Consider the following 10167-nt stretch of genomic DNA (forward strand, 5'->3'; position numbering starts at 1 on the left):
TTAAGAGCAGTTAATGCCACTATGGAAGACATGGGAGCCCTGCAGCTGGGGCTTCCTTCTCCTGTGGCTATTCCTAGAAATTATCATATTATAGTTATAGACTTGCAAGATTGTTTCTTTACTATCAAATTAAATCCCATAGATTGTAAAAGGTTTGCATTCTCTGTTCCCTCAGTTAATCATAAAGAGCCTTGTAAAAGATATGAATGGCAGGTGTTGCCTCAAGGCATGAAAAACAGTCCTACGTTGTGCCAGAAATTTGTAGATATGGCTGTGTCCCCCCTTAGGCATGGATATCCAGAGGCATATATCATACATTTTATGGACGATATTTTGATTGGGCATGAAGACATTAATCAGGCTAGACAAATATTAAGAGAAATGACTGTGTCTCTAGAAAAGTTTGGGCTAAGTCTAGCCCCAGACAAGATACAAGAAAATAGACCAATTCAGTATTTGGGACACAAGATACATGAAGGATATTTAACGTCTCAGCATGCCCACATTCGTAGGGACAAATTAAATACTTTAAATGACTTCCAGAAATTGCTGGGAAACATTAATTGGGTTAGACCATATTTGAAAATCACAACCGGAGAATTAAGCCCCCTATTTGATATATTACATGGGGATTCACATCCTAAGTCAAAAAGACAGCTGACCCCTGAGGCCACAGCTGCACTACAATTGGTGGAGGAAAGGCTAGAACAGGCTAGACTGCATCAAGTGAATTACGCCATACCTTGGGCATTGCTCATAATGAAAACTGCTTATACACCCACAGGATGCCTGTGGCAAGATGCTCTGCTAGAATGGGTCCATCTGCCCCACTCTCCATCAAAAGGTCTCATCTCATATCCGAGCCTGGTAGCCCAATTGATAGTCAAGGGAAGGACAAGATCAAAAGAAATATTTGGAAGAGATATGCAAGAAATAGTAATTCCTTACTCTAGGTTACAATTTGAACAATTGTTACAAGAAAGTGATGATTGGGGTTTGGCCTTGATGGGATATACAGGACAGATTAAGTATAGTTTGATGTTATGCTGTTAGTAAAAAGACCTGCTTATGTTATGATGCCTGTAGACCTTAAACAGGAAGCATGGTTTGAGGATACAGGACTCATGGTTGTACAAAGACTAAATGAATTATTGCGGCCAAAAAGATTTGTGGCAGCACTTATCCTAGGAATCTCAGCCTTAATAGCTATCCTTACCTCTTTCGCCGTTTCGACGACAGCTTTAGTAAAAAACATCCAGACAGCCCATTTTGTGAATGACATGCATAGGAACATTTCCTTAATACTTGCTGAACAGCATATTATAGATAAAAAGTTAGAAGCAAAACTCAACGCTCTTGAGGAAGTGGTTATAGCCCTGGGGCAGGATGTAGCTAACATAAAAGCTAGAATGGCAACAAAGTGTCACGTCTCCTTTAAGTACATTTGTGTCACCCCAGCTAAATATAATGATACAGAAAATTGGAATAAGACAAAAGCACATTTACTAGGAATCTGGAAAGATAATGATTTAACTCATGATTTTCAGGAGGTGCAAGATTATATCACTGCTACCAGCACTGCTCATTTAAATGATTTTGGATTCGAATCCCTAGCTCAGCAGCTCTATGAGAATGTCTCTGCTCTCAATCCTTTCACTTGGTGGCATTATGCAATAGTGGCAGCTGTTGCCCTAATAATAATCATAGTGGTTTTCATGGTGTTTCCTTGTCTTTTCAGAGCTCTCCTATTGGCCATCAAAACCACCCGGAGGGACCTAGAGGAATTCCGTCTTAAAAACAAAAAACCGGGAACTGCCACACCTGTCTGGCCAGATAGGCAGGCCACGACCGCGGTGTGACAAAACAGTGCGGGTGACCTGGTTAGGGAACCGGACAGGGGCCTTACAAGCTCCTGTACGGAAGACCGTACCCAAGATAGGTGGTGGACAGAAGCCTGGATATTTGTGTGGACGGATCCCTGGGTCTCCCGGTTGGCGGAAAGGCCTTGGAGGGCTAGGTGGACTTGGTTTCGCTTCTGAAAGCTTACTGTTGTTGTTTATCATGCTTTATGCAGGCCACCCAGGGAATGTCCAGGAGACTCCGGAGACGCTTACAGTGCAACCCCCCAAGTCTAGTCTGGACATTCCAGATGGGACCCCACTGGATGAAAAGCCCCTTACAACAGTAAATCCCAGCACTTCAAGCCCCAATGACTTGGCTATCCAGGTTGAGCAAGGACTGAGCACTATTCTCAGAAATATTACATTCAATCCTACAGACAATGGTCCTTTAGCTTTCCCAGGAAACATGTTACATAGCAACCCTGAAATGCACCTGCATATTGTTTTAGGTAGATTACAGGAAAGGGAGTTTGGCATAAGGATCAGAGCAAGACGCCGTGTTCCCACTAGTGCCTCCCCTATTCTGGGTATTAAGGTCCAGTGCTTGGAAGGAGAAAGAATAGCCCTTTGGATAAATGAGAGCAGTGAAAGCATTTAGTTCTTACTGATAAATTGACTTTTGTCTGAAACCAAAGGGATGTGGTTAATAACCCATGAAAGGACAGTATGGCTGTGCTTTCGTTTTGATGGTAGTTGTATGCCTTCAGTTCCTCCTGTCTGTGTTACTTATAAAAAATGTACCCTGCGTACTTTGTGGTCAACTGACTTGGCCAGCTTTTGATTTATGCTTCTTTGTTATGCTATTATAAAAAGAATCTCTATATCAGTAAAAGATTGCAGCAGCATTGAAACTCATGTGTCTCAGTGTTGTCTGTCGCGCCGAATCCACCTCCCACCTATAAGTCTCATTCTCCCTGGATCGGCCTGCTGAGCCCCCAGTTGGGTGGTCGGCGGCAGGTGCGCCGCTATGTTCCATCGCTGGGGAGCCAGAGACAACCCGAACTGCCCCTGCGGCTACAGACAGACTATGACCCACATAGTCAACGACTGCCACCTCTCCAGATTCAAAGGAGGTCTCGAAACTTTACATCAGGCTCAACCTGATGCTATTGACTCGCTACGGAAGAAGGGCAAACGCTAGAAGAAGAAGAACTACAGAGGAGATCCAAAAGGCTAACAAACATAAAAAACTGCTCTAGGTCACTGATTGTCAGAGAAATGCAAATTAAGACAACACTAAGATACCACCTCACTCCTGTAAGAATGGCATACATCAAAAAGGACAGCAGCAACAAATGCTGGAGAGGTTGCGGGGACAGAGGAACCCTTTTACATTGCTGGTGGGAATGTAAATTGGTGCAGCCTCTGTGGAGAGCAGTCTGGAAAACTCTCAGAAGGCTAGACATGGACCTTCCATATGATCCAGAAATTCCTCTCCTGGTGTTATACCCCAAGGACTCCATAACACCCAACCAAAAAGAGGTGTGTACTCCTATGTTCATAGCAGCACAATTCATAATAGCTAAAACCTGGAAGCAACCCAGGTGCCCAACAACAGATGAGTGGCTGAGAAAGCTGTGGTATACATACACAGTGGAATACTATGCAGCTATCAAGAACTATGAACCCACCTTCTCTGACCCATCTTGGACAGAGCTAGAAGGAATTATGTTAAGTGAGCTAAGTCAGAAAGATAAAGATGAGTATGGGATGATCCCACTCATCAACAGAAGTTGAGGAAGAAGATCTGAAAGGGAAACTAAAAGCAGGACCTGACCAAATTGTAAGTAGGGCACCAAAGTAAAAACCCTGTGGTGAGGGGTAGACATGCAGCTTCCTGGGCCAGTGGGGGGTGGGAGTGGGTGGGAGGGATGGGTCACTGTCTTTTGGTGGTGGGAATGGTGTTTATGTATACTCCTAGTAAAATGTTGTCATATAAATCACTAGTTAATTAATACGAGAGGGGGGAAATTAATTGTATGTCTCGAAGTTTTTCAAAACACAAACTGAATCTTTTTAATATATAGGCTGTGTAATTGATATGCAGACTCTCTCAAAAGCCTAGACCAAGTAGATCAGAAGCAACCAATAGCACAGCTACATACAAGATACTGGGTACTGTACAGCAAACCCTAACAAAAGGACTTTTCAAAGTTAACCCAATTACCAAACAATGTGATGATAACATTAACTATCGATTGTCTTTTTGAACCCTAAGACAGCAGGAACCTCACATCTCCACTATAGAGCCTCTACTTCCCGCAGTCCTGGAACTATTGGATAGGGCCCACTTTCCCATATGCCTCTCCCAATTCATATCAAATAATATTGCATCTGCTGATCACAACCTAACCAACACAATGATTGCCACCTCAACATGGTTCACTTCAGACTGTGTCCAGAGACTTTACGTGTGGAATGACAACCCTTCAGCTTCATTACTCAGGTGAGACCTTTCCTTTCATAGTATACTCTAATTCCATCCCAGGTGGTTCACTTTCTAACAAAGTCCCAAAACCTAGATATACACCCGTTTCTGTGAGAGAGAGCATATATTCACACGTATCCGTAAACTACTGCAAAATATATACCTGAAAGCAGAAGTATACTAGAGTTTGCAGTGAGTACCCCCCTAACACTTCCTCTCCACTATTCCAAACTTTGGGTCCATGATTGCTCAATAATTTGTTTGGCTTCGTATGTTAACTCTCTTTTCAGTCACCAGGTTCCAGATGTCATCAGGATGCCGGCCAGGCTTCCCTGGACTGAAGACCCCACCAATGTGTCCTGGAGCTCTGCTTCCCCAGAGACCCACCCTACTAGGGAAAGAGAGAGGCAGACTGGGAGTATGGACCAACCAGTCAACGCCCATGTTCAGCGGGGAAGCAATTACAGAAACCAGACCTTCTACCTTCTGCAACCCACAATGACCCTGGGTCCATGCTCCCAGAGGGATAGAGAGTGGGACAGCTATCAGGGGAGGGGGTGGGATATGGATATTGGGTGGTGGGAATTGTGTGGAATTGTACCCTTCCTATCCTATGGTTTTGTTAATATCTCCTTTCTTAAAAAAAAATTTCTTTATTGGGGAATTAATGTTTTACATTCGACAGTAAATACAATAGTTTGTACATGCATAACATTCCCCAGATTCCCATATATCAATACAACCCCCACTAGGTCCTCTGTCATCGTTCTTGGATCTGTATTCTCCCTACTCACCCAATTCCAGTTCAGGTTCTACTTGTGTTTTCTCTTCTGATCTTGTTTTTCAACTTGTGCCTGAAAGTGAGATCATCCCATATTCATCCTTCTGTTTCTGACTTATTTCACTTAACATGAATTTTTCAAAGTCCATCCAAGATTGGCTGAAAATGGTGAAGTCACCATTTTTTACAGCTGAGTAGTATTCCATTGTGTATATATACCACAACTTGCTCAGCCACTCATTTGTTGTTGGACACCTGGGTTGCTTCCAGGTTTTGGCTATTACAAATTGTGCTGCTAAGAACATATGTGTACACAGATCTTTTTGGATGGATGTGTTGGATTCCTTGGGATATATCCCCAGGAGAGTAATTGCAGGATTATAGGGTAAGTCCATTTCTAGCCTTCTGATAGTTTTCCAGACTCTTCTCCACAGAGGTTGGACAAATTGACATTCCCACCAGCAGTGCAGGGGGGTTCCTTTGACCCCACACCCTCTCCAGCATTTGCTGCTGTTCCCTTTTCTGATGTCTGACATTCTCACAGGAGTGAAATGGCATCTCATTGTTGTCTTTATTTGCATTTCTCTGACAATCAGAGATTTGGGGCATTTTTTCATGTGTTCTTTGCCTTTTGGACCTCTTCTGTGGTGAATATTCTGTCCATGTCGTCCCCCCATTTTTGGAAGGGGTTATTTGTTGTCTTGTTGTTGAGTTTGGCAAGCTCTTTATATATGTTGCTTATTAAACTCTTGTCTGATGTATGGCATGTAAAGAATAGTTACTTTTTTTTTTAACCATCCATTTGTGTTGTATACCTACCAGAACAATTTGAATAGTTGTAGTTTCCATGCCATCCAAATGTGTTTGGTTTCCCAATTTGTGCAGAAAAATCTCATATATTAGGGAGGCTATCTGAAAATACACCTTAATCTGAATTTGTTTAGGAAGAACTCAATTAAGGGTAGTTTGAGAATTTGGAAAATAAGAAAACTTACATTTTCAGGTGTTAGGTGAAATGGAGGAGTTGGGTAAGACAGAGCATGAAAATATAGCCATGAACTCAGGATAGTAATGGGTATCACTCCAGCAACTCAGGTTTTTATTATTGGCAATTATTATTATTATTCAAGAAATGACAGTGGCACCTGAATTACTCACTAAAGGGAAAAAAGGACCTTCTACTTAGAGTAGGGAAAAGAAGTATGGGTGGAGGGTAGATAGCATGATGGTTATGTAAAGGGACTCTCATGTCTGAGACTCCAAAGTCCCAGGTTCAATCCCCTACACCACCACCATAAGCCAGAGCTGAACAGTGCTCTGGTAAAGAAAGAAAGAAAGAAAGAAAGAAAGAAAGAAAGAAAGAAAGAAAGAAAGGAAGGAAGGAAGAAAGAAAGAAAGAGGGAATCAGGCTGTAGTGCAGCTGGTTAAGAGTACGTGGCGCCAAGCACAAGGACCAGAGTAAGGATCCCGGTTTGAGCCTCCGGCTCCCCACCTGCAGGGGAGTTGCTTCACAGCGGTAAAGCAGGTCTGCAGGTGTCTATCTTTCTCTCCCTCTGTGTCTTCCCCTCCTCTCTCCATTTCTCTCTGTTCTATCCAACAACAACAACATCAATAACAATAATAACTACAACAATAAAACAACAAAAGGGAATAAATATTTTTAAAAAAAGGAAGAAAAAAGAAAGAAAGAATGAAAGAAGGAAGGAAAAAAAGAAAGATAGAAAAAGTATGGATTACCTTAAGTGAAATAAGTCAGAAGCAGAAAGATGAGTATGGGATGATTTCATTCTGAGACAGAAGTTGAAAAACAAGATCAGGAAAGAAAACACAGGTAGAACCTGAACTGGAATTGGCATATTGCACCAAAGTAAAAGACTTTGGGGTGGGTGGGTAGGGAGAATACAGATCCAAGAAGGATGACAGAGGACCTAGTTGGGGCTGTATTGTTATATGGAAAACTGGGAAATGTTATGCATGTATAAACTATTGTATTTACTGTTGAATGTAAAACATTAATTCCCCAATAAAGAAATTTAAAAAAAAGTATGGACTACCTCTTTAGGATTCTTACCACCATTAATATAGTTCTGCACTTAAAAGAATGATATGTGTTTGCCTGGAAAATTTACACCTGTGTTGTGCCTGGTGGTACTAATTCTGAGATGCTGTTCAAGCTTAGAAATTGTACAGGTCCTCTCAAGTGATGCTTTGATAAGGTTTTCTGTGGAAGCACTGGCCTTCTGCATGGCCTTTCTACATTCTGTTTCCTGTTATTGCAGTGGAATGACTTCTGGGAGAGGGGCCAGCTCAAAGCTGAAGTCCACAAAACTGCATGAGGTTCTGAATGCTTTGGCGGAGGAGGACTTTGACCATAACCAGGAGGAGATCTTCATTGCCCCACCTGACAGTGCCACAGGGGACTTCACTGATGAGGACTCAGGTGATGAAGATGTCCATATCGGCACTCATCTACCAGATAGCATGTTGCATGCTTCAGTTGTGCCAGAGGACTCCTGCACTGAGGAGAATGATGAAGACCTCAAGCTGCAGCCAGATGCAAAGAAGCAGAAGGTAGTCATGGAACCTGAGTGTGTTTGGACAAAAACAGATATCCAGCCAAACTTCAGCACTTGCACAGCATCAGATCTTCATATGGAAGATCTTAAAAGCTAGGAACTGAGTCCTGTAGGCCTCTTCAAATTGTTTTTCGATGAAGGAACAATTAATTTCATTGTGAATGAAACCAATTGTTATGCTTGGCAGAAAAATGTCGCCCTCGGTCTCATAGTCCAGGAATTGAAGTGTGTTTTGGGCATTTTGATTTTAAGTGGGTATATTTCTTATCCAAGGAGAAGGATGTTTTGGGAAACTTCTGATTCACATCATCGTCTTGTGGCTGCTGCCATTCAAAGGGACAGATTTGAACTTATCTTCTCATACCTGCATTTTGCAGATAAGAGTGAGTTGGATGAAAGTGACAGGTTTGCCAAGGTAAGACCTCTCATTGTCCAGATGAACTGCAATTTCTAAAAGCATGCATCCTTAGAAGAGTTCTACAGCTTTGGTGAGTCCATGTGTGAGTATTTTCGTCATCAGGGTTCCAAGCTTCCCCAAGGGAAGGCTATGCAGCTGGGTTACAAGACCTGGTGTGGGACAACTAGCAGGGGCTATTTGGTGTGGTTTGAGCCTTCACAGGGCACTATATTCACTAAACCAGATAGGGGCCTGGACCTAGGAGGTAGTATGGTTGTAAAATTTGTGGATGCACTTCAGGAATGCAGATGTCTGCCATACCATATATTTTTTGACAAAGTTTCTTACAAGTTTCAAACTAATGTCTATTTTGAGGAAAAAAGGAGTGAAAGCAACAGGAACTGTTCATGAGTATAGGACTGAGTGGTGTCCTCTCAAAGACCCCAGAAAACTTAAGAAAAGGAAGAAGGGTGTGTTTGATTATAAAGTTGATGAGAGCAATGAGACAGTTGTGTGCCGCTGGCATGATAGCAGTGTGGTCAACATTTGTTCTAATGCTGTGGGCATCAAGCCAATGGGGCTGACTAGCCATCATTTGGGAGCAACCAAAACTCGGACCTAGATTCATCAGCCATCTCTGGTGAAACTTTACCAGCTGAAGGTAGGAGGTGTTGGCCGAATGGACCAGAATATTGTTAAGTACAAGGTAAAGATTGTTAAGTACAAGGGACTGAAGTGGTACTCCAGCTTCATTGGCTATGTCATTGATGCTGCCCTAAATAATGCATGGCAGCTGCACAGGATTTGCTGCTATGATGCCCAGGTGGACCTTTTGGCCTTTTGGAGATATGTGGCCTGCGTGTACCTGGAGAGCAATGCTGACACATCATCCCCAGGGAGGCGAAGTGGGCGGTTGGAAACTGAAAGTCGCTTTGACATGATTGGGCACTGGATCATCCACCAGAACAAGAGGACCCCGTGTGCTCTCTGCCACTAACAGACCAATACTCGCTGTGAGAAGTGCCAGAAGGGTGTCCATGCCAAGTGCTTCAGGGAGTATCACATTCGTTGATGCAGGATGGGCGGAACATGCAGTGTGGATGGATTGGTTTATAATGAGATGTTTATAGCTAATTATATGGAGCATTTGAAGCCCTTACATTCCATTTTATGTTTGGAAAAAGACCTGAAATCTTGACTATTTGGTTTTGCACTTTCTCCCTACCTATATTGCAATTATCTTTTTACTGTCTTCTATTATGTATATATGTACTAAATAAATTAATATCCTAGTAAATATATAAGTATTGTTGACTATTTTGATTTATGAGTTTCTTTTTTACACAAATAAAAGTCTAGCTTTGGGGTATAGTTGGGTGATTATAAGGAAAATCAGATATAACAAAAAGCTTTAGAGAAACTTATGAACAGAAAAAAATTACATTTGTCAGTAAATATTGTGTAGTATCATTAAGGATATATTAATATTTATTTTACTTAGTTTGATGTTCATGAACTATTGATGAATAAATAATATCATTTATTACAGGAGATACATTTATATAGAATTTGTATATTCTTGATAAACATTTCTAATATGTATATAGCCCTGTGAAATGAACATATTTAAACAATTTATTAATGATTTAATAGTGGTTTACAAGGTTATAAATTTACAGGGTTTAGATACACACCTCACCTACCACCAAAATCTCTGCCCCCACCTTTAAAATTAAAAAAAAAATTTTTAGGGAGTCGGGCTGTAGTGCAGCGGGTTAAGCGCAGGTGGCGCAAAGCACAAGGACTGGCATAAGGATCCCGGTTCGAACCCTGGCTCCCCACCTGCAGGGGAGTCGCTTCACAGGCGGTGAAGCAGGTCTGCAGGTGTCTATCTTTCTCTCCCCCTCTCTGTCTTCCCCTCCTCTCTCCATTTCTCTCTGTCCTATCCAACAATGACAACAACAATAATAACTACAACAATAAAACAACAAGGGCAGCAAAAGGGAATAAATAAATAAAATAAATATTAAAAAAAATTTAAAAAAATTTTAAATCTTTATTTATTTATTTATTTGATTTATTTT

General features: G+C 41.7%; 1 protein-coding gene across 1 annotated transcript; it reads left to right on the top strand.

Annotated features, from left to right (window-relative positions):
- The first annotated feature begins 1076 nt into the window (after positions 1–1076).
- On the top strand, positions 1077–9155 carry PGBD2 (piggyBac transposable element derived 2). Its single transcript, XM_060171471.1, is given in 3 exon segments — positions 1077–1660; positions 7390–8425; positions 8427–9155. Coding segments are annotated over 3 exon segments (2349 nt in total).
- Positions 9156–10167: the final 1012 nt, after the last annotated feature.

The sequence above is a fragment of the Erinaceus europaeus genome, chromosome 2, assembly GCF_950295315.1.
Source record: "Erinaceus europaeus chromosome 2, mEriEur2.1, whole genome shotgun sequence".
Taxonomy (NCBI): Eukaryota; Metazoa; Chordata; class Mammalia; order Eulipotyphla; family Erinaceidae; genus Erinaceus; species Erinaceus europaeus.